The sequence below is a fragment of the Agelaius phoeniceus genome, chromosome 8 (genome assembly GCF_051311805.1).
Source record: "Agelaius phoeniceus isolate bAgePho1 chromosome 8, bAgePho1.hap1, whole genome shotgun sequence".
NCBI classification, from domain to species: domain Eukaryota; kingdom Metazoa; phylum Chordata; class Aves; order Passeriformes; family Icteridae; genus Agelaius; species Agelaius phoeniceus.
The window spans coordinates 35776040-35800186 of NC_135272.1; the positions used below are offsets into that span (position 1 = coordinate 35776040).

A 24147-nucleotide genomic window follows, 5' to 3' on the forward strand; every position below is an offset into this window, starting at 1 on the left:
GTGGGAAACTCAAAACACTCCTCCAATAAATACTATCATACTCATACTCATTTTGTCAAGGAAAAAAGCGAATAAAAGAGGATTTTTCCATAGCTCTGCATGTTAAAGAGCAATTTTTAGAGCTTTAGGAAGGAAATAATTTATTAAGAGGTTGATTAAAATGAAAAATGCATCCAAACTTTTGAGCAATGGAGAGGCTGGGACTACAAGAAGGGCTGGAGCCTCTGCTCTGCCCTTCACCCAGCCCTCATTATCACCCTTGGATCTCCACCTGGCCCAACCCAACTGCACACCAAATTAGGAACCATTTTGGAGGTGCTTTTAGAGCCAGGCAGAAGTGATGGGGTTAAAGCTGCAAAAGCAGTGGAAAAGTTGAATTTTTTACTGCAGATTCCCATCCAAGGCTGCCTTCCCTTGACCCAGCTGATCCTTTGGGACAGGGAATCACAGATGACTGAGTTTGATGGGAACCACAAATCTCCCCTGACAGCCACAAAATCTGCTGACCTTTAACTACTCCACCCCAATAAGGCATCAAGACTCAAAGGTCTTTGGCTCTTTTTTGGCCTTTAGAATGGGATTAAATTCCTAATTAAAAATGGATCCTTTTAAAGACAGGAACAGTATCAAGAGTCCAAGGTAAAAGAAAATACATTTAATTTTTTATCCAAACACCAAGAAAATTCTTACCTTTGCTGCATCAGATTCTTTAAAAATCATATAAGGCTCTGCACACTCCCCAATATCTCCCTGCTGTAACACTTTTTCCAGCTGAGAAAGGAAAATGAACCATTATAAGGACATGGATCCAGCAAAGATTAATAAACTCAACAAGCACAAGGAAGAAAAAATTCTTCCACAGGAACTGGAGCCTGGTGAGTCCTTGTGCAAGAAGCATTTCCTGCAGAGCCTTCAGACTGCCTGAAAATCTGCCTTGAGCTCCCATTTGACCACAGGGTGATTTTTACCCAGGTCCAGCCAAAAATCTTGACTCAAACACCCACCTGAACGAGCAACATTTGTGCACTCATTGAACCAAAGGAGAGAACAGAGAATAACTTTTATTTTTGTGTACTTTATCCCAGGAGGGACCAATGTTGCATTTTATTTCAGTAATGGATCTCACTCTCTTGGCAATTTCTGCCCTTAAATACATCTGAAGATGTGGCTGAGGGGCGTGGATCCTTTTTGAAATGAGATTCAGATCAATAGATATTTTTAAATCACTGACTTATCTGTCATTTTAAGGAGTCAGCACATTGTTTGATATGAAAACCAAGGTCAAGCCCCAGAAAACTGATTTATACCATCAAGCAAACCTTTGTGCTCTCTCCAGCTTCAGTGCACTGAACTGGTTGTTACAAAGGAACTGCAGTGAGAATATCTGAAATAAAGCAGCACTGTTTACACTTCTGAGAACAGAATTTCTGTTTTACTTGAAATAAAAAGCAAAAGACCACAATAATTTCAATTTCCCTGGCATTTCTTACCTTTATTACTAGAAAGACATCTTGGGATGGGTAGGTGATAGAAAAGATGGCAGATCTGGCCAGGGTGGAAATAGCAGCAGGGGGCACATGAGGCCGAAGCATTCCCTTCATTTGCTCAGAGTTTAAATCAAAGTAGAAATTCTCTGAAATCTAAGGCAGAAATTGGGTAGTTTCAAGCATTAGTTATATCTTTATTTTTTTGTAAATTCTTTATGAACAATTTAAAATTGTTTCGAAATACATGTTAAAAACCCCTCGTGTCAAACCATGTATGAAAAATAAGAAAAAAAATTGAGTAATTTCAAGCATTAGTTATATTTTTTTTTTTGTAAAATCTTCATGAACAATTTTAAATTGTTTTAAAATACAAGTTAAAAACTCCTCATGTAAACCATGTATGAAAAATTTAAAAAAATGAGTAGTTTCAAGCATTAGTTATATCTTTATTTTTTTGTAAATTCTTCATGAACAATTTTAAATTGTTTTAAAATACATGTTAAAAACCCCTCGTGTCAAACCATGTATGAATAGAAAAAAAAAAAGCCTTTTTGATTAAAAAACCAAGGCAGGACAGTGAGAAAGAAAATGGAGGAAACACCAGAAATAAAATTTCCTCCAGCTCCTCTAGGGTGTGCAGCTCCACACAGGATTAGGAATTACCATTGTAAGCCATCAAAATATCAAAATAGAAAGAAAAAAAGAAAAAATAACACCCCTTGAAGGACAGACACTGAGCCTTCTACCCTGAAACAGCAAATCCTTGACTGCAAAGCTTCAGAGCCAAAAAAGATGTGAGCAGGTTATCAACACCAGAGGTCAGTAAAGAACTTAATACGTTAGAGCCAAAAAAAAGGAGTAATGAGATGATAAAATTGGCTTATGAAATGTGATTTAAATATTAAACAAAGTTCACATAATATTCCACATACTCTCATCTACATAACTTAAATCTCAATGCATGAAATTCAAATCTTAAAGAGATAAATGTCAAAATGCATATTTTTAACATTTTTCTCTCCACTACTGCTAATATCTTGAACAAGGAAAACTAAGAGACTCTTTAAATATTAAATACAGAACATAAATAGGTGAATAAATGTATTTTCCATTTCCTATAACTTAGATCTTGAAAAGACTCCTCAGTTTTGTTTTGATTTTAGCAACTTTAGCATGCATGACTTTCTGTGCTTTATTGAAGTGTTGCTTGGACCCATGCCATGCTGAATCACCAAAAAGAGATTAAGAAAGTCATAAAAACCTCACCTAAATGAAAGGTTTCAGTTACCTAAGTTCTCTCTGGGGAAGAGACTTTTGAAAGCCAAAATTGGACTACATATATATATATATATGTGTGTGTGTGTGTGTATTTTTTTATATATATATATATATATATATGTGTGTGTGTGTGTGTGTGGTATATATGTATATATATATATAAAATATATAATATATATAATATGTATGTATATATTATATATGATATATATTAAATATTTATACATATAATATGTATATATAAATATATATGTATTTATATATTTATATTTATATATGTGTGTATATAAATACATATATATTTATATTTATATATATTTATATATAAATATATAAATATAAATATATATATAAATATATATATATATATTCTGATTTCAGGCACTCACATATTAGATAATATTTTAGGAAAGTATTAAATCATATATTAGATAATATTTTTAGGAAATTTTTATACCTCAGCTGCTTTACCAAGAGGAACATAGAAGGTGGTTCATGAAATGCCTTCATCATTCTTCCAACCTCTGTGTCACTGTCCTCTTAAAGCTTTGCCACCACAATTAATTCCTCCATTTTTTGTGTTTAAATTTCAGTGGAAATGTCACACTCAAGTCATTAAAAACCTACCTTCTTCTTTTCTTTAACATCATACAAAGCCAAACTTGCAAAAATGGGCTCAATTTCAATTTCAAATCTTGAAAGAAGGAAACACAGAATCAGCTTGACTTGCATTTTGTCAGAAGGAATGACCAACCCTGTCCCCAAATCCTCCCTGGGTGATGGGGACTGACCCCAGGGCAGCTCCTGCTCCAAAGGGATTTTTTCCCCAATTTCCATCCCACTCCTGCCCTGCTCCCTCCCACCAGGGCCATCTCAGTGCTCCCTGGACCTTCCCAAAGCCATTTTAACTCACTGAAAGCCAAGCAAAGCAGCCCAAAAGGCTCCTCAAATGGGCAGGATTTGTTAATTGGGGTAACTGGAGCACTCAGCTCCCCTGATGCCCTGGAGAAGCCAATTTCCTGTGTTTTCCCAGATAAATGGCCAACTGCTCCTCTCACATCCAGGGCTGCTGCCTCTGGATATCAAGGACGCTTACTTTGGCAATTTTAACAGTTGACTGCTGTCTAAAAGTCACAAAAACCCCCTTAGAAAGGTGCCAGCTCTTCAAAGTGACTGTTATCCAGTGTTTATGCAAATTCCAACCCTCCCAACAGGAACACTGACCCACCAAACAGAGCTGAACTTATTGTCAGAACACCTGGGGAGTCACAGGAATTTAAAAACATTCAAAACCTGTCCCTGCACCACAGTGAGCAGGGGCTGAAATGCCATTTTTGTCTGCACAGCCTCCCCACAAAATCCACATCCCCTCCACACCCAGGCCTTGCAGGGAGCTCTCAGCTTCAGCCTGGAACTCCTCCTTCCAGCAGGGACACCACCAGCAAACAGGTGTTTTCTCCAGTTTTGCAACAAAGCTGAGATTAACCTGGAAATAACCCTGCTCAGATCATCTGAGCTTTCTCTCTGGGGAAAATGTCCTTGTTTTGTGCCACTGAGAAGGCACAATCTTGGATTACATCCCAAGCACAGGCTCAGAGACTCCCAGGTACACAAGCAAACATGGAGCTGGGCAGATTTGCCATAAATTTGCAGTCAGCAAGAGATGCTTAAAGAGCAGAAAACATTAATTTCCAGCATCTAACTTATTTATGCTAAAGACACCCTCCTTTGGAGGGAAAGCTGCACTGCTACTGCATATTATGTTGTTCCAGTTCATAAAAGGCTGCAAAATCAGTTCATCTCTATGGCTATATTAGGTCCTGGAGTACTCTACGAGCAGGAGAAATGTCCCACACATATATCTCAGTTATGAGCAGCAACTGGAGCTCTCTAATAAGAAGGGTTGACCTAACTGAGGACACAGAAGATGAATACAGCAGTGTGGAAAATCAGTTTTGTACTTTATTTCTCCAAGGGAATAACAGTAAAATTTTACCTTGTGTTATTAGAGAAGAGTTATAGGCAATGAACCAGCTGCAGGTAACCCTATATTCAGGAGCTCCACTTCATTAAACTTGTTTAACAGGTTTCTATTCCTCCAGTTAATGCTTACTAAGTATATAAAGTCTTCACTCTTAAAGGGACACAGTCAAGGTTGTTGAGCCTAAACTTTGGCAAATCTTTGGCTGTCTTAATGCTTTTAAGGCTCGAGCATTTTTAATCGTTAAATTTAATCTGACATTTCCTGCTTAGGGAGGGGAACACCAGTGAGTGGCCAACTTCAGAGCCCTGGGGGAGCGTGGTGAAGCCTCATGTCATGTGCCAGTGACAGGGAACAGGTAGAGCTGGAAAGCAGCAGGGAGAAAAGCCAAGGGAGGAGGATATTTCCTGTCTCATCAACCTGCAGGAAGTCTCGAAGGTACAACTGTGTAACTCAAGCTTTACAAAATGAACCTGGAAGCCCAGGCCCAAACAATGCAATCACCCTTCCAGGGCAATAAACAAGGCAGTGGAGTTATTCCAGATGCACGTGGATACAGCAGCAGATTTAAATTGTGAATTTGTGCCTGTTGGAGTGGTACTTACTTCAGGGACAAACACTTCACCAGGAGTCTTTGGCCAAAGTGTTCTTTGGGTACTTCAGGGACACTGAGTCTCTCTATGGGCTCCTCCTGGAATTAGAGACACAACCCCTGTACAAACCACCAGCAGAACCAGGAGGCAAACACATCTATCACTTTTTTTCTTTTAAGACACAGCACCAATTTAATCCGAGGCTTCCCAGGACGGTGCATTCATCAGCAGCTATAAATATGCTAAATTAAATCCCTTTAATGTTTCTACATTACTGGGGATTGCATAACCAGAAGGGAAACCCAATCTTCAGAAAGTAATATCTATGGGCAAGACAACACGCTGAAAAACACAAAACAGCTGCAGCTCTCATGCATGTTAAACACAGGTGATCTTAAATCCTTTCAATCCCTGGCAGCTTTCACTCCAAAATACCTCATCAGGTGCTGGGTGTAGTGCAAAAAGCTCCTTATGCCTGCTGGACTTCCTCTGGTCCTCGTTGTGGTGGTCAATCTCCTCGTTGGGGGTTCTGTCCAGCAGGTTGGGGAGGAGGGCATCGGGCTGGGAGTTCTTCAGGTCGAAGATGCTGCAGGCCCAGCTGCCCCGGGGCGTGTCGTCGATCGACATTGAGCGGCGCTTGAGGTCATCCTGAGAGCCAACAAATTAAAGCAACTTCTAATGGGAAAAGGACTGCACTTTTAAAGGAGCACCATAAATTAGGTTTTATGGAGCAGGGTTTTAAAGGCACATTACTTGTTCATCCTGGTAGCTGTTGCCATCAGGAGCTTCGTCAGACTCGAAGACCTGTCTGGGGAGCCCTTTTTGCCTCTCCTTCTGTTTGTCCAAGGTGTTGGGGTTGAACCCAGTTCCCAGCTTGTGGTATCTGCAAACAGAGGATTTCAACCACGTTCTCAGCAGCCCTTTTGACCCTGACCCTGGAACAAACCCAGCATTGTCAGCGTGGGTGCTCCCGAGGCAGGAGCTGCTCTCTGCAAACACAATTTCCAGTCAGCTCCACTGGAGCTGGGGCATCATCCAACAGCCACTATTCCAGCACTACAATGTGACTCTGTTCATCTATAAAGCCACTCTGGGTGATGTCAAAAGGAGGATTATCAAGGGCCAATTAAAGCTGCTGTAAAATGTGCCATTGTGATGCCAAGCTAAAAACAGGCCGGGAACACGAGGGCTGAAGGCCAGTGGTTCTGCTGGAGCAGGAACTGGCTTGGAGCAGATAAAATGATTAACTGGAAAACCAAAACAGCAACTCAGGAAAATCCTGAGCACCTCTGGAGAACAATTTTCCAACCCTGACTAAAACAAGTGTCTTCACACAGCATCTCTGTAAGGAAAGTGGGTCCCTCAGAGCCTTCCAGAGTGTGAGAGCTCCTACAAGTGAACAGGCTGCCTGCTGTGCTGACAGGAGCAGATCTCTTTGACTAACAAATTTTTGGGTGCCAAATGGCACCAGGTCTCTATTTACACACACACACATGGGTAGAGGCACAGCCTCCCTGCAATACTCACTCCAAGTCAGTTCCTGGGATCACAGCAAGAATTAATTGTTCTTACCATGCCCTGGCACTAAAGTTACCACAGAGGGATGCTCCAGACATTGGAAAACCATGGAAATGCTAGCAGCAAATAAAGGAAGGGAAGAGAAAAAAGGAGGGATGCATTTTCCTTGCTAGGCTGTAATTCTTGAGAGCTGAACAATAGGATCTATATAATCCTCACCTGGATGTCTGCATTTCCATCACAGCTCCACCAACAACTGCAAATTATCTCTAATCCACACCTGACTTCCTCAGTCTAGCACACAGAAATTATGCCATAAGCTTGAAATCAGAATATGCTAGTGGGTTTTTTTTAATATCATTTTCCAATATCATTAAAGGAATTATTGAATGGGTGGATTTGCCTCAAAAACATTTTGGTTACAAAAAACTGGAGGCAGAGATGGACATAAAGATTATTTCCCCTGGGGTGGGGAAGAAAAGGATGGAATGTCACAAATCAATTCAGCAGTTCTTCCAAGAGCTGGGGTTTGTGCCCCTGTAGCTAGCCAGAGGACTTGGAACCATCCAATGGGATGGATTAAGAGGAAATTGTTGGTATCCTTACTTGAAAAACAATTCAGTCCTTCTCAGCTGAGCCTTTGGGTTCTTCCCCTGCTCCAGCAGCAACTCTTCCATTTCTACCCAGTGCACTGCCATGATTTTATCCAAGCAGAACGTGCTTTGACTCTCAGAAGACAAAACCCCACCAAATAAAGCTCATCAGAGCAGGAATCACGGCCAGGAGTTCCAGGTACCCATGGAAGTCACTGAGAAGCCAGGAGTGGGTGGCTGGGTGGGTCACACTGTCCAGGTCTATCCAAGACTCTGCTGCCAAGGCTGGGAGTTAATAAAGCATCTCCCTCCCTCTTGGGTTCCTTTCTGGGTGGGTTGTTTGTTTTTTTTTTGGCATGAGATTACAAAACACTTTTTTATTAGGTCATGTTAGCAGCACCAATCACATCCTGAGCATCCCCTGAAGTGGCTCTCAGGACAACATTAAAGCAGTGAATTGTAGCAACTGCCACAAGGGCAGAGCTGGAGCTGCAGCCAAGTCATTTGTAGGTGATGCACATCACATGGATCACTCACTCCCTGACAGCAGCTCTTGAAGTCATCAGACTTCCAATCATCCAGAGAGTCCCTGCTCCAAGTGAGCCTCTCAGAACCCTTCCTGCTAATTTGCATGGAATAATCAATGCATGCCCATCCCCTGAAGTGTTAACTCATTAGGTAAATGTTGTGATGGTTCAAATATTAACAATTATTTGTCTGAATAATGTACTTTCACCAAGTCTCTCTGGGAACCAATGGAAGCTGCAGAGGGCACCTTGTCTATCAGATGGTGGTGACTCTTCATAAATCACTGCAAAATTAATGCAACTTGTCTCTAAAAAGAACTAAAACCAGATGGAACAAAGGAAGAAACAAATGCTGAAAATAATTTTATTTGTCCACACTCTCTAATTGCTCTACCATGGTAAAGGAGCAAATGTGGACTGAAATGGCCAAGATTTTCCAAACTGCCCCAAGGGGTTTTGACACCCAAGATCCAATTTTCCAAACACAGAGCATCAGTTCAGCTGGATGAAGCAGTGAAAAGCCAGAGCACATGGAATCAGCAGCCAGGACAGTATTTTTGAGCCTCCTTATAACACTTGGCCAATATTTAAATGTGAACTTCAGGTGACAAGCACCAGAGGGTTTCTCACTCACTTTCTGTTGACGATGGCCCAGTCCTCCGTGTAACTCCTGACGCAGTCCCTCACGTGCGGGTCCATCTCGCTGTTAAAAGATCAAACAGCAAAGGTCACAGAGCTGATGAGGATTTCCCAAACACACCTTTCATCCCCTGGAGCACCCCCAGGTGAGCTGGGCTCCCACCTCTCCTCGGGCACGGCGGACACGAGCGTGCGGCACTCGCGGGGCGTGGACACCACCTCGATGTCATCGCGCGGAAACTCCAGCAGGTCCCGCAGCGGCCCCGACTCCACGGCCAGGGGGTGGCTGTTGAGGTATTCCTCCAGGTCCACAGGCTCCACAGCTTCTGTGAGAGGCACCTGGGGACACAAAAAGCACCACGGGGCTCACAGCGCGGTGAGCAAACACGGGAGGATCGCACGCGCCTTTTCTGCTCTCTTTTTAAACCGGTTCTTCTGCCTTGTAGGGGGCCTTGATGCAACAGCAGGTGATTAATCCCTGGTGTTAACCTCAGCTAACACATCACAGAGCTGCTTCTCCTGTCTTAGCTTTTATCTGCTGTTCTTCTGCGTGTTTCTCTGGTGCCTACCATCACCACCTAAAAAATACAACTAGAGCCAGAAAAGGCTACATCTATTTCCAAGAAATACAACAAAAGGAAACTTAGTACTTTATTTGCCACCTATCTGAGGCTGGATTTGTTTTTACCAGGCTCTGATCACAAAGGGAACCTTGATCCTGATCCAAGATGCAGGAACCCTTCCTCCCCCAGGCAGAAGCCAGAGCAAGGCCTGATTTACCAGGAGCTCAGGCAGCCACACAGCTCTGAGGACTAACATTATTTTGAATTAAACCACCTCTCTGGGGAACACAAAACACAGTGTTCACCTACCACAGGTACAAGTTTAACCACCTCTTGTCCCTGGTATCAGAGCCTTTAGTGCCACAATGACTCTGCCCATGCCAGGAAGGGACACTGCCCTCAATAAAATGGATGCTTAAAAATCATCTTTATTGGGCACAAAGCCTTTACCTGAAGCACGTGGAATGACTGAAAACGTGCAGGAAACCAGGAGATTTCACTGGCAGTGCTGATCTCACCACCCTGAGCTTTTTTTAGATACATTAGAAGAAACTTTGCATAAACTGGGTACATACTCCCATTGCATAACTTGTATTTTTACATATCCCATTACATAAATACATATAAATATTCTGATATGAGATCATTATGCTATGAGGCTATACATAAACATAGACATTAAGAAAATGAAACACTAAAAACAAGTTTTGAGGAAGCTGTCTCTACAGCAACTGAGAGATTTCCTAGAATTCCCTGGCACATGCCAGTGAGGCTGTGTGTTTTAACAAGAGCCACAAAAGTACATCCAAATTCAGCAGTTTTCTGACTGAAACTTCCCCTTTCCTGCCATCCGGATGATTTCTGTGGGACAAGGAACTATCCTGTAGCTTGTGTTGGAGATGACTTTATAAAGAACCCTTGGCACTTCAGTTTTAAACTTCTCAGAAATATTCAGAGATATTCGGAATATTTCTGCTTATCAGGAATATTGCTATACAAATCCCAAATTCCAGTTTTCAAACTGTTGCCAACAAGTTCTGAAATTAATCAGCTTTTTATCCAAGGGAAAAGACTCAGCTAATACTGACAGAATCTCCCTACCACAACCAACCTCAATAAACACTGCAATTTTCCTACAAGGCAAACCCTTCAGCAGGAAACCTGTGACTCCAAGGAAGTCAGGGAGTTGGACCAGGTGACTTTTTGCCAGATAAGAATCTGGTTCACAAAAAAAAAAATGTGATGGCTGGAAATGTGGTATTTGATTCTGTAATTTGGGTCCAACAAACAAATTAATTTCTGTGTAAGGAAATATGGAAATAATCAGAGAAGGGTTGGAAGGGGCCCTAAACACCAGCTCTGCATGGGTAGGGACACCTTTCACAAGAAGATGAAGATCATCTCTTTAACCTCACAACCTTTTCCCCCCTTTTTATCCTGAACTCTTGAAATGGACTCAAAGTGTGTGATTTGGAGATTCTGGAGAATTCTGAAAACACAAACCAGACACTTTTCACTGTTTCCATCACTGCAGCACTTGCCACGAGCAGAGCTTGTCACACACAGCTGGGATGTCACCACCCCACCCTGCTCCTCACAAACAGGCAGAGCAGCTCCCCTTGGCACCTCCAGACCCCTGACAAATGTCACTGAGGGGTGATGCTGGAACCCTGGTTACTAAAAGTTTTAAACTTTCTGTACTAACAAACACTAACTCCCAAAAGAACACTACATTTAACCTAACACCGTAAAAAAAACTTTCAAAATAAAATAACAGAACTAAAATTTAAGTAAAAAATCCGCATTGCCAGTCATGAGTAGTTTATTATTAAATTAAAAATAAAAATAATTTAAGTAAAATTTCTTAATTAAACAGTTTATCATCAAAAAACCTTATAAAAAAAATACACCTCCATTTTTACCTTGTTGAAGAAAACTACTACAGAACCCACACTTTGTGAGACTATAATATAAATGAAAACTGATAAACATCTGAATGCAAGCAAAAAAATATCATCTCACCATTTAATCCCAACCCCCCCCAAAAAAACCAACCAAACAAAAAAACCCCAAAATATCAACATTAGTGGTGCCCTGCATGAGGATGAGGATGCAACTCATGACCCTCAGAGGGTGACAGCTTTTCCTCAAGGAATTGCCACAAGTGCCTGTTTGTTCCCAAGTGCTGCTGCTCTGTGCCAAATCTCCCCTTCTACTGACAAACCTCAGAACCAAAGAGGAGGAACCACCCAGCACTGGAGACTCCTTGCAAATGAAGCTAAAAGTAACAAAATGAGTAAAAAATCGTGGGCAAAAGCTCCAGAAGCAGGGGGTGTGCAGAGGTGCTGGGAAAAGCATCCCCTCACATCCTCCCCTGGCCAGTGCAGAGCTCCATCCATGCTGCACCTCCACTCTGAGGGGTAAGGAAGCCTCAGGCCATGACTTAAAGCTGTTTAGCTGACCCTGGGTTTAAGCCCTAACATTTTAAGAATTACTTTTATTCATCTTTCTGACCTGGGATCTTCCAGAAGTGAGCTGCTTGTGCAAGTGCTGTGTTTTAATCTGCACAAACTCGTTTACCTGTGATTCTCTAACACACAGGAACCTACTCCTCATCCCTTCCAGCCTTTCCACCCCACTCATCCAGATAAACAGAATTACACAAAAGATGAGGAAAAGCCTCAGTATAAATGTATAAATATGCAGAGCTCACAGGGACATGCAGGACCGAGGCTGTCACAGGCCAAAACACACCAGGTCCCCCCATCCATCCCTGCATTTCCCATCTCAAGTTGCCCTTGTCCAAGAGCAGCACTGGGATATGCTGGACAGGAGATGAAGGAAGGGGCCATGCCAGTGAAAATTCACCCAACCTAGAAAGGCAGGCAGTGGTCAGGGGCTCTCTGTGCACCCTGGGGCGTTCCAAGCCCTTCACACATTTCAGAATTTGCACATCCCAATTTGTCTCTTTGGGTTACTATTGTACCATGAAGATGTAAACAAACATAACAGTCCAAGCCAGAGGTCTGTGTTAGACTCACCATCTGTGCAGCCAGAAATACTGTCTAGCACCTGAGTAAAGAGGCCAAACATAAATCCATGGCCATGGAGAGGAACTACTTGGTGTCAGACTATTGGCAGACAAAAGACAAGAACATTATTTTGGGCTTCAGATATTTGTGGGGGAAGAAGTGATGAAAGAGGAGGAGGAGGCAAGAAAGATGAATAAATGCACCAAAAGGGAAATGAACCTGAAAGATGTCCCCATGTGTGAACAGAACCACAAGAGCTCCTCTCAAGGCTCTTGCTGTCGATGGTTTAACCTTTCCCCAGCGCTGCTCCGTGCTCCAGCATTGCCCCAAAGGCTTGGATGGGGACAAGGACACACAAAATAACCAAGGGTTGTTCCTGTGTTACTTGGGCAAAGCATCAGCCACCTGGAATTGCCACACAAACCCATCAGGTGGAACGTGCCCACTGAAGCAGCTGGACAAGCTCAGGTAAAGAGCAGGTGGCCCAACCCCATCATCCCAACCCTGCTCACTGCTGCTGGGGGAGCAGAACCTGCTCTGCCATCTCACCTGCAGCCCAGCTGAGCCCCTGTGGCACCAGGACAAACAAAAGCTGACTGCCCTGGCCTGCAGGAGCTGCCACTGGGCCACAGCTGATCCCAGCCACCAAAGGAGCGCCGGTCCTGTCAGCCGCACGGGAAAAGGTTTGAAATCTGCTGCAGCAGGAAGGGGCAACAGCTGAGGAGGATAAAGCTGGGCTCCCCACAGCCCTGCTGGCCACCTTCAGTGCAATCCTCATCCTGCTCCCAGGAAAACCTTCTCCATTCCTCCTCGTGGCTCCAGGGAAGCAACAGAGGGGTCTCCTTCACAAAACACAGCCAGCTCTTCCTCACTGGACTTCCCAAGGCAGAAGGACAATGCCAGTCAAGTATTTGCAAACATGCAGACAACCTAGCAACTGATCCCAGCATCCCAGAGTGGCTTTGCAGGAAAAGACCTTAAAGCTCATCTTGTTTCAGCCCTGACACCTTCCAGTATCTCAGGTTATTCCAAACCCCAGTGTCCAGCCTGGCCTTGGGCACTGCCAGGGATCCAGGGGCAGCCCCAGCTGCTCTGGGCACCTGTGCCAGGGCCTGCCCACCCTCACAGGGAGGAATTTATTAATATCTAATCTGAATTTCTCCTCTTTTGGTTTGGAACCATTCTCCCTATCATTGTCTGCCTGTGTAAAAAGTCACTCTCATTTTTTCTAAGCCCCCTTTCAGGGCTGAAAGGCTCCAGTGTGGTCTCCCCTAATAAACCTGATGGGGAATACTGGAGTGCTACTGCAGGAAATCCTTGCCAGGGGCTCCATTTCTGTTGAGTTTATTAAGACCCTCCAGAAATCAAAGTCTGCAAGAGCCCTGAGCATCTTCCCACCAGGACCATAGAATAATGTAAATTAACAGCAAATACATGCTTAAAAATATGCAGAGGAATGCTGCTCCCAGAATTGCTGCTCTTTAAAAAAATACCCTTTGATTTTGTGCAGGCTGTAATTACAGATGAAATTTTGGACAATTCCCTAACCCGATTTTCACTCAGTTTTTATTCCAGGATCAGGCACTGCCACCTCACTCATGGCAAGCACTGTTCTGTGCCATTAAAATCTACAGGGGGACAATGTGGGGAGAAAGGGCAGCTGAGGATGAGTAAGAGGGGCATAACCTGCTCCCTGGCAGCACAAACACTGTGTTTATCACAGCACTGATAAACTCAAAGCACAGAACAAATCACACAGGACTCCCTCTCTCAGACTTACCCTAACCCAAATCAAACCCCCCACCTGGAAACAGATATACATTAAAAATACCAATTCTGCATGTCCTTAACCTGAGCACAGGCATGTGCAATCAGCTAATTCAGAGAGCAGCCTTGATTTGGCTGCTCTGGCCCATTGAACAGGCAGTTTCCAGAGGTGCAGCTGTGCTGCTGCAGCTCTGGCTCTCAGCACTTGCAGGACAAAGCCCTATTTCACAGGTTTACAGCTCTCCTGCAGTGGGGACACTCGAGCTTCCTTCTTTAAGGTTGTGTTATTCTTCACTGTTACATCCCCTTAAAAGCTGGAAAATCAAACTGCCTTTCCTATCGACTTTGCCCTTCTCCAGACAGCAAACATTGTATTTTTGTGGAGTTTTAGTGCACATGTCTCTCTCCTATTTATTTCCTCCTTTTCAGCACCTACCTGCATCATCATCATCATCATCACTTCCCAAAGCACCTGCACAAATCTGCAGGAGCCTCAGAGAGGGGATGTGGCATCACTCCATGGAGGGTAACACAAACCTTCACTCACTGCAGCCAGGCATCCCACAGGGATAACAAAGGGAACAAAGGGATAAAGTGCAGGGAAAGCTACACCCAGGGCAAGCTCACACAGGGAAACAAAAAATACAATGCAGAGGTCAGGTTTGTACAAGACCTGCACTGTGCAGGCAGCTGAAGGCTCAAGATCCTGGGCACTGCCCAGCAGCTCAGTAACAACTAGGGCAGAAAAAGGGACAATTATTGTCTCCATCTCACAGGAACTGACTGAAATACAGTGCCTTGACATCCACAGGCATTCCCAGGTTTGCCTGGAGGACTTCAGCCCATCCCTTCCCCAGAGAGCCAGCTGGGCACAGGGGATTGCCAGTGACACACTCAAATCCCTGCTAGGACCCTGCAGACTCTTCCAGCTCGTGTATGACAGCACAGCCATGGAAAACAACATTCCCTCCCATTTCCTCCTCCCTCCCTCACCTCTGCCCTCCCAGGCTGTCCAATCCCCCAGGGAGGGAGCCCCAGGAGCACTGAGAGGTTATGGCATGGCAGCTTGGCAGGATGCATCTGGCACAACAAGGGTCTGAACCCAACAGCTGTGGCCCAGTCCAAGCCCAATTTCCCTTTTAGCTCAGATAAGATGCATCATTCCCAAGGGCAGAGCCCAGCCCCTGTGGGATCAGCACAACTGAGGGCTCTGTAAAAATGACAATGGCAAAGTGTGCAAGGTTGCTCCTCCTGCCTCCTTCCTGTGTGGGAGTAGAACTCCCTGTGAGGATCCCATAAGGGACCTTGAAAAATTAACCTTGCAGAGAGCTCCTCATCACAGGGAGGATCCTGACTGCTATTTTTACTTGGCAGCTAAAGCACTTCTTCAAAATCAGGGTGATATTTCTTGCCAATTTTGAAACCAGGACAAAGTTCCATCTTAACTTCTGTACCTCCTTAAATATTAAGCGATTTATAACGTGCTAAAACTGCAACAGATTGTGCCAAAGCTCCAAATTCTAAATTAATACCAACTTCCCACCCACTGCCTTCCCTGGGCAAAATCTTGGAGGGACAGAAGCAGCAGATTAACATTTCAAAGCTGAGCCCCCGCCTATCTCTGGGTCTCCAGGGCAAACAGGCACTGCCCTTGCTGAGCACTCGGGAATGCAGATGGCCTGTGCTGGCTGGGGCAAAATCCTGTCACCCTTCAAGGGATACTGGGATCTCAGGGAACAGGAGTCAAATCTGATGTACTGCAGGGACTCAGAATAAATCTGAGAACGTAATATGCTAAAAAAAAAATTACAATTTGCAGGCAGGTTAAAGAAGGTAACAGTAGAAAGAAATGAGCTTGCTAAACAGAGGCAGTGGATTTATTTTTAAGTGTGAACTACAGGCAAGTCACTCTGAGAGTGAAACATGAGCAGTGTAATATTAACCACTGACAACACTCAAGTAATGAAAAAACATGTTTTACTTGCAAAAATGACATTTTCTTTCAACTAAGCACTCCAAAAATAACCCAAATGGATCCAAATTCAAAGACTCACACATTTGTCTGCTGCCATCACTGCATTTCAGAAAACCCATGCTCCTGATGCCTGGTGAGCCCAGAGAACTCCTGCATTTCATTTTTTGGCTGCATTTATAATAGATGGAAATATTCAAATGAACCAAGGGGATTCCAAGGCAATCTCTGCTTTCCATCAACCACAGGCAGCTCCCCAGGCTCAGCAGGGATGGTGACACCTCCCCAGCCATAAGTGCAGTCATTACCTCCCCACTGCCTCTGGAATGCAGCTCCCTATCTCCTGCCCTGCCTCTTGCTCCTGCTTGTGCACGGTGTTCTGTGGGATGGCATCACCACAGATGATGGAATTCCTTCATTTCCAGGCTGCAAACCTGCCCCAAAAATGGCTGTAAGCATTCTCTGTGTCTGAAGCCTCCATTTTTAAACCTGAAAACATTCAGTTTTAAGATCTGCATTCTGTGAGATCTGCAGTGTGTGTCAAAATTCTATCACGGTGCTTGATTTAGAAAATGCCTCTAATGAAAGGAAATGGATTCTCCATCCCTGGAAGTGTCCAAGGCCAGGTTGGACAGGGCTTGGAGCACCCTGGGACAGTGGAAGGAGCTCCAAGGTCCTTCCAACCCAAACCAGTCTGGGGTTCTGTGAAATAATTACAAATATACCTGGCTAAAGAAGGATCCTACGTGTAACAAGTAACAGCCAGTCCCAAAACCAGTGAGATGCTTTATGTACAAATAGTGCCAGGTTATTTGCTGTGATAACTGGCTGCTAATGTAGACAGCCATTTGGGTATAGAAATATTAATATTAATCAGAGATTAATTAGTTATCTGGGAATACTAAAGCAATTTCTTAACAACCCTAGAAAGACACGAGTTATGCCTCCAAGGACGGGTAAGAAGACAAGACCTTGATGAGTAAGAACTGTGTAATTTCACCAAGAGTATTTGGAGAACACAAAGACTTTGACACAGAAAATGCAAGTGCTGAGACTCATCTTGGAGAGTCTCCCTCTGATAAATTGTGACAAAAATGAAAGCAGAAACTGAGACAGCAACAGAGAAATGAAAAAGCCAAACAGTTTGACCAGAGACTGCAGAAAAATCACAAGATTTCCCACTTTTGGCAGAAATGTTACATCAGGCCAGGAGAGATGGAGCCCTCCAGACCCCTGGGGCTCACAGAGGCAGAGCCTGGTGGCCCTGAGCCCTGCCAAGCACAGAGATGCTCTCCTGAGTGGGAAACCCTTGGCACTGGCACCCCTCAGCTCCCAGGGGACACCTTGTGCCCTGCAGGGAGGGATGACAGGGCTGTGCCATGCCTGGGACACTGCCAGGGATGGGGCAGCCCCAGGGCAGCCTGGGCCAGGGCCTCAGCACCCTCTGAGCACAGAAATTCCCCTACAGCTAACCTCTGGCAGTGGGAGCCATTCCCTGTGTCCTGTCCCTTGTCCCCAGTCCCTTCCAGCTCTCCTGGAGCCTTTCAGGCTCTGGAATTAGCTCTGAGCTCTCCCTGGATCCTTCTCTTCTCCAGGTGAGCACCCCCAGCCTGTTTGTTAACAGTTACTTGGTATAACATTATTTAGTTAAGAGTATTGATCTCTGCTAACACTGTTGAAGTTATTGCAGAGACTTCCAGTGGGCAGCAGAGTCACCTGAGCAGGTACAACACCCCTGCCCTGTGCCACAGGCTCACTGCTGCCTTCAGCCATGGCATGGGAGCACTTTCCTGAGCCACACCAAGTGCCTGCACCAGAGCAGAGCTGGCTGTGAGCAGCCCCAAGGGGAGAGGCAGGCAGAGGATGTGGACGCCTCTCCCATCCTCCCCTGCCTGATGAGGACAAACCATCCAGCCAGGCAGGGCAAAACCTGCAGGAAATACAAATAATGGGAGGCACCCTGCAGCCTTCACCAGCCCTGAGACAGCACAAAGACTTGGCTCGTTCTCCTTTGCAATTTTTGGTGATAAAATTACTTGGCTCTGAGCGCTCCAAAATGCCCTCTCAGTGCTACACAGGACAGTGTCATGTTTTCCTTTGCTGTGCTTGCCATTCATTTGCACAAATCACCTTTTCTTCTTCTCCTAAATTACATTAAAATAAACAATGGAAATGTACAAAGGAACCTATATTCTCTTGCTGAATAATTAGATGCTATCTTTGAATACATGGCCAAAGTCTGACATCGAATAAATCCAAGACAAAGGCTCAATTAGCCCAGATAATGCCCATAAAGCCAGCAGTGCTTTACAGAGATATGTAAATGTCAGCACCTTCATTTTACAGGAGAAAATGAAGTGCTGAGAGCAGCCCTGGTCAGATCACATCACATCCAAGAATGCAGACCCCTTTATTCCCAGACTAATTAGCATCTCTTATAACAGTGTTCCTTTACATACCAACAATCATCTCTGCTGTAACATACATCAAAAGGCAGGAAACATCACACCCAATCCCTTGGAAAAAGCTGTGATTTTTCTATAAAACAACTGAATGTACATTCACTCTGCTTATTTGCAAGTTCAGTAAAAAGCTGCTCTCCTAATTAAATTACAGAATCATTAAGGTTGGCAAAGTCCTCCAAGATAATCCATGCCCAAACTTTGACTGAACACCATCTTGTCAACCAGACCTCTGCACCATGTCCAACCATTAAATATATCTCTAAAGATGTAAAGAAATAGAAAAAAGACCTGAAGAGATTTTTAAAAATTAAGAGAACTTCTTCTGGGAAAGAAAAACAATCAAGTTTTGGACAACAACCAAAAAAAATTTCAATTATTATCCTTGGCACTCAAAAGTGGAAAAAAAAAAAAAGTCCAAGATTTTATAAGTCTTTATCTTCTTCCAGCAGACAGAGTTAACTGAGCACCAGGAGCTGCTGCACAGAAAAAAACAAACTTGGGAAGAAAAGAAAGTGGTTAGTCATGAGGGATTATAATGGCCCATAGTAAACAGCCTGGGCCATCAAACAAACAGAGCAAATTCCCCATGCTGCAAGAGGCTGGGGAATTCTCCCAGAGGAAGTGCAGGTGGGGCTGGTGGTGAGCAGCAGCAGCTCCCAGCAGGGAATGCTGAATGAACCCCTGGGGGCACCCAGGGTGAGCACAGCCCATGGATTCCATTTGCACACCCAGCAAGGAGCAAATGCACACCCCACTCACCAGTGGGCTTGGAGAGACTGGCAAAAATAACTTCAAAAAAATAAACCCTCCTTCATGGAGCTCTCTGAGCTCACAGCTCCCAGTTCCCAGTAACAAACTGTCAGTGCCTTCTGCTGTGGGCTGCAAAAAAGAAAAAGCTCAGAGCTGCAGGATCCTGCCAGGATCCCAGCCTGGCACATTGGGTTACTCAGGAAAAGCCTCTCAGGGCCTTGGACCTGTGTCTGGGGTTTGAGGAATGTGAAATTAAAATCAGCTGCTCCTAAAGTGGCAGAAGGGTGGAGGCTGACAATAATAAACTCATTTGAAAGCAGCGTCTTCTCCCCAGCTCTACCAGATACCAAATTAGAAACAGTTCTGGCAGCATTTTGTCTGCTGCTTGTGAGGCAAAAGGGAAGAGACTTGCTAAAATTCAGCTGCCAGGTTTTTGCATTCATCCAGGTTCAGCCAGGGCAGGCCTGGGGAGTGGGGAACATCCCTGCACTGGCCCCAGCTGACAAGGCCCAAGCAAGCACGGTGCTGAAGGCTCCTCATTCACAAAAACTCCATTTCTCCACCAAAACACCTCCACTGGACTGGCAAGACTCTCAGACAAAGCATCAGTGCTGACCTTTCCTGGAGCAGAATTCCCAGCACAGTGAGCAAGGTGGGCATGAGAGACCACACCTGCACAATCACTGGAGTCCCAGGATCATGGAATATCCTGAGCTGGAAGGGAACCACAGGGATCATCCACTTCAGCTCCTGGCCCTGCACAGGGCAACCCCAACCATCCCACCCTGTGCATCCCTGAGAGCATTGGCCAGATAATTCTGCAATTCTGGCAGGCTGGAGCTCCCCATCCCAGCCAGCTGCCCCTGTGGAGATACTGCAACTCAACCACACACCATTTCAGCAGGAATTTCCTACTCACTCCCACACCACATGCCCTACTTTAGGCTTTTAAACCAGTGTGGCTACACAGAAGTGAACTTTTCCAGCTTCACACAGCAATGCTTTCCCTCTGCATAATGCTGATTATCAAACCAGGCCAGGCAGGCACAGCAGATCCTGACGGATGCCTCGGGGAGAGAAATTAACTCAAAATTCAGACAAGCAAACCTCTGTTGCATTATGCAGCCTCAGGATACAGACTCATGACTTAACTAAATAGACTTTTCCTACAGACTATCTCCTACAAACCATCACCCCATGTTAATCAGGCTTCTGCAGAGCATCTCTGCTCAGCACCCAATTTAATGTGACAAACTGGAGCTTATCACAGCAGCCATCACACAATGCAGCTTGATAGGAAAAGCTCAGAGCCTGCTTCCAGCCAGCATGACCTTTTCCAGCATTTTTATAGATCCTTGCATATATTTACTAGCAAACACCAGGGCAACAGGGTAATGAGAGCTACTGATAATACCATGACCAACAGGTCTGATCCTGTATCAAAAATTACATGTGAAGATCAACAGGACTAAAGCTTTGAGCATGAGTACTTGGTTGGTGGCAGAATGGAAAAACCTCAGGAATAGGAGGAAAAAGCAGAAAAAAGATAATTCAGAGTGAAAGGAGGTGATACAAGGAAAAACTGATGAAAAACATGGCTGGGTGAGGAGCAGCTGGAGAGGCTCACAGAAGACATCTCACTTGATGAGAGCAGAAAGACAATTCAGCCAATTCCTCCAAGATAAAACCGAGGTGGGCCAAGGGAGCCCAGCAGTTCCTGGGATGGATCCCCAATGGGAGTGCACTCCTCAGCTGCCCAGGCTGCAGAGAAGTGGAGTCAATGACCCTGAGTGCTCCACACTCCAGCTAATAGCAGGGGACCCTCCCTGCCCTAATGCTGGATTATGCAAAAGACCATCCAGAACTGCCAAGTCAGGGCTTTGTATTATCACTGCACAGCCCAGCAGAGGCACTGAGATAAGGCATTAGCCTGGGCAGCAGCTCTCATTAACCCTCCTCTCATTAACCTGCCCAGTCCCCACCAGGCTGCTGCTGACAGAGCAGCCCTCTGCTCTCCCTGAGCTCCTGGGACAGGACAGAATTCCAGCCCTCCTCCATCCCCAGTGCCCCTGGCACAGCCAGACCCCAGAGGTGAAACCTGTGCCTGCAGTGCAGTCCCTGCTCTGAGCCAGAGCTCAGCCTGGAGGTCCCTTCTGAGGTGACACAGCTCTGAGGACACCTCTGTGCCCCACAGGAGGAAGCTTTAACGGGTTACACTGCACATGAAGCAGAGGGAATTCCCATGGACTCATCCCCACAACACCAGGAAATGAGGAAACACTACAGGACCCCACTCCAGAGAGAAGAACTCTTGTAAACTCACAACACTTGCACAGACCATCAAAATCAGGGCGCATTTCCAGCCCTGCCTGACCTAACCACCCCTCTCTGAAGAAAACAAGATGCTCTAATATTTATTTTCCAAGTTGACTGCAGCAAAAGGAACTGCTGTGACCTGAAGTGAAACCCCAAATCAAACATTTCCAGCTTGAAAAAGTTTGTTGCACTCTTGAAATGTTTACCACAATAAATCCGGAAGGTTACTGGTAGGCCATGCAAGAAAGTCTGACTTCAGAAAGGGTGATTGTGACAATGCAGCTCTTCAAAGTGGGCTGTAAACTTGTAAGTAAATACAAGGAATAGCCACACTCAGCTTGCACAATAATATTTAAAATACTTCAGAAGAGCAGATGAGTTGCTGTGGACCTGCTCTCCAGGGTGACAAGATCAGGAAAACAGCAACCTGAAGTGCAGGAGCTTGCAAAGAGCTCTCCGTGCAGAGAACCACACACACACACGGAATTTAATGCTCAATGCAGGCTGTTTGGGGATAAAACAACCAATATCTGATCAAGAAAGCCCCTTGTCCTACAAAGATTCTGCAGAAACACAGATTCCCAGCCACAACAACTGATCTGCAGCACAGAAATCCCCAAAATCAGTGGGTTTTGCACGGAATTTTGTCCTTGGTGTTAGCAGAGCCTCTCACATCAACAGCCTGCCAGCAGAGCAGCTTCCTCCCAGTGGTGCAGTGAGTGTGGAGAGCAGCCTGAGCTGCAGGCATGACTTACAGTGGTGTGATGAGAGACACTGCCTCCGATGTTGAGGTTCTTGAGGAGCTGCGGGGAGCCTCCATACTGCCCCGAGATCTGCTTCCTGACCTCGGCTGCCACGGTCCTGCAACGACACAGGGACACAGTTACCCCTGCAGGGAATGGCATGGGCACACCCCTGTGTGCCAGGGACATGGCATGGGGCACAGCCACCCCTGTGTGCCAGGGCCATGGCATGGGGCACAGCCACCCCTGTGTGCTGCAATGCAACCAGACACAGGGACACAGTTACCCCTGCAGGGACATGGCATGGGGCACAGCCACCCCTGTGTGCTGGAATGGAACCAGACACAGGGACACAGTCACCCCTGCAGGGACATGGCATGGGGCACAGCCACCCCTGTGTGCCAGGGACATGGCATGGGGCACAGCCACCCCTGTGTGACAGGGACATGGCATGGGGCACAGCCACCTCTGTGTGACAGAATGGAAGCAGACACAGGGACACAGTCACCCCTGCAGGGACATGGCATGGGGCACAGCCACCTGGGCCATCGAACAAACACAGCAAATTCCCCATGCTGCAAGAGGCTGGGGAATTCTCCCAGAGGAAGTGCAGGTGGGGCTGCTGGTGAGCAGCAGCAGCTCCCAGCAGGGAATGCTGAATGAACCCCTGGGGGCACCCAGGGTGAGCACAGCCCATGGATTCTCCAAGGCACAGCACACCCAGCAAGGTGTAAATGCACACCCCACTCACCAGTGGGCTTGGAGAGACTGGCAAAAATAACAATTGCTGGAATGGAAGCACACACTGCTCACTGCACTGAGCCTGTCACAGCCCACCAGGAACACACCAAACTCACAGAATCACAAAGCCCTCACAAGGCTGCACATACACATTTTTAACAGCAATTAAATTATTTTTTTTTCCCCTTTTGTGAACTGCTCCTCTGTGCACATCTGTGGCAATAAGATGCACGTGACCCTGAGCACAAATGAACTTGTTCCCAGCAGGCTCTTCCAAGGAGCTCTCTTCTCCAGAGCTCTCCTCACCCTCCAGCAGTTCCTGGTCACACAGCTGCTCCTGTACTCTGCATTTTCATCCCTCTGCCTATTTTTGGAGTCTGCAATCACAGTCAGACAAAGGACCAGGAAACAAATGACTGGGTCAGAACAAAAAGGTGTTTCCCTTCCTGTGTAGGAAAGGTAAAGGTGACAAGCAGAGGAAGCACTGGCACAGAGCCTCGTGTCTCTGCCAGACAGAAATTCCACCACTGGGGAATTTCCTCACCAGGAGTGGAAAGCACAGAGCAGCCCTTCCATGCCTGGAGGGTGAAAGCTCTGAGCCTCCATGGAAAACCAATTCTGGCCAAAGAGCCACACTGTCTCTGGTAAGGCTGAAAACACAAGAGGTGGGTAAAGCCACCTGGAGGGGGAACGAGGAGCACAAGGGAGGAAATGCTGCTGGCCAGGGGCTGTCTGAGCACAGGGCCACAGGCCCAGCCCACCATGGCATGCCCACTCTCCATCCTGCATCCCAGCAGGAAGCTGCAGCTCCTCTCAGCAGGGACAGCCCAGCCTCTGAGCAGGGTGGAAATGGTTTTGTTCCAAAAGCAAACCAAAACCCAGATTCCTTCCACAAAAAAAACTGTGTAGCTGAAAAGCTGCTGAGTAGCCCTGGCCTGCAGGACCTCACAACACAAATGCTGCTCCCCAGGAGTCCACACCCCAGTTTATTAGTGACAAACCCACCAAGAGAGAGCCATTCACCACATCACAGCCCTGCTGGCAGCTCTGGCTCCCAGAGCAAACTCCCAGCTCCAAGGAGGCACTAACCAGCCCATAAGGCAATGAACAGCCTGCAAGGACTGGGGGGATTTTATTTTCTGCTGTATCAGTGATCTTTGAGCATCCTCGTGGCTGAGAGAC

General features: G+C 45.7%; 1 protein-coding gene across 14 annotated transcripts in view; it reads right to left on the reverse strand.

Moving 5' to 3' along the window:
- Positions 1-24147, reverse strand: part of DOCK7 (dedicator of cytokinesis 7) — a 95885-nt gene that overhangs the window by 64045 nt on the left and 7693 nt on the right. For all 14 annotated transcript variants that reach the window (XM_077182614.1, XM_077182613.1, XM_077182612.1 and 11 more), the window contains exons 2-10: positions 22237-22342; positions 8780-8955; positions 8612-8680; positions 6093-6222; positions 5775-5987; positions 5352-5437; positions 3393-3459; positions 1491-1640; positions 691-771 (exon numbers count right to left, since the gene is read on the reverse strand). In XM_077182614.1, the coding sequence (XP_077038729.1) occupies positions 691-771; positions 1491-1640; positions 3393-3459; positions 5352-5437; positions 5775-5987; positions 6093-6222; positions 8612-8680; positions 8780-8955; positions 22237-22342 (1078 nt within the window). The remainder of the gene's footprint in view (positions 1-690; positions 772-1490; positions 1641-3392; positions 3460-5351; positions 5438-5774; positions 5988-6092; positions 6223-8611; positions 8681-8779; positions 8956-22236; positions 22343-24147) is intronic.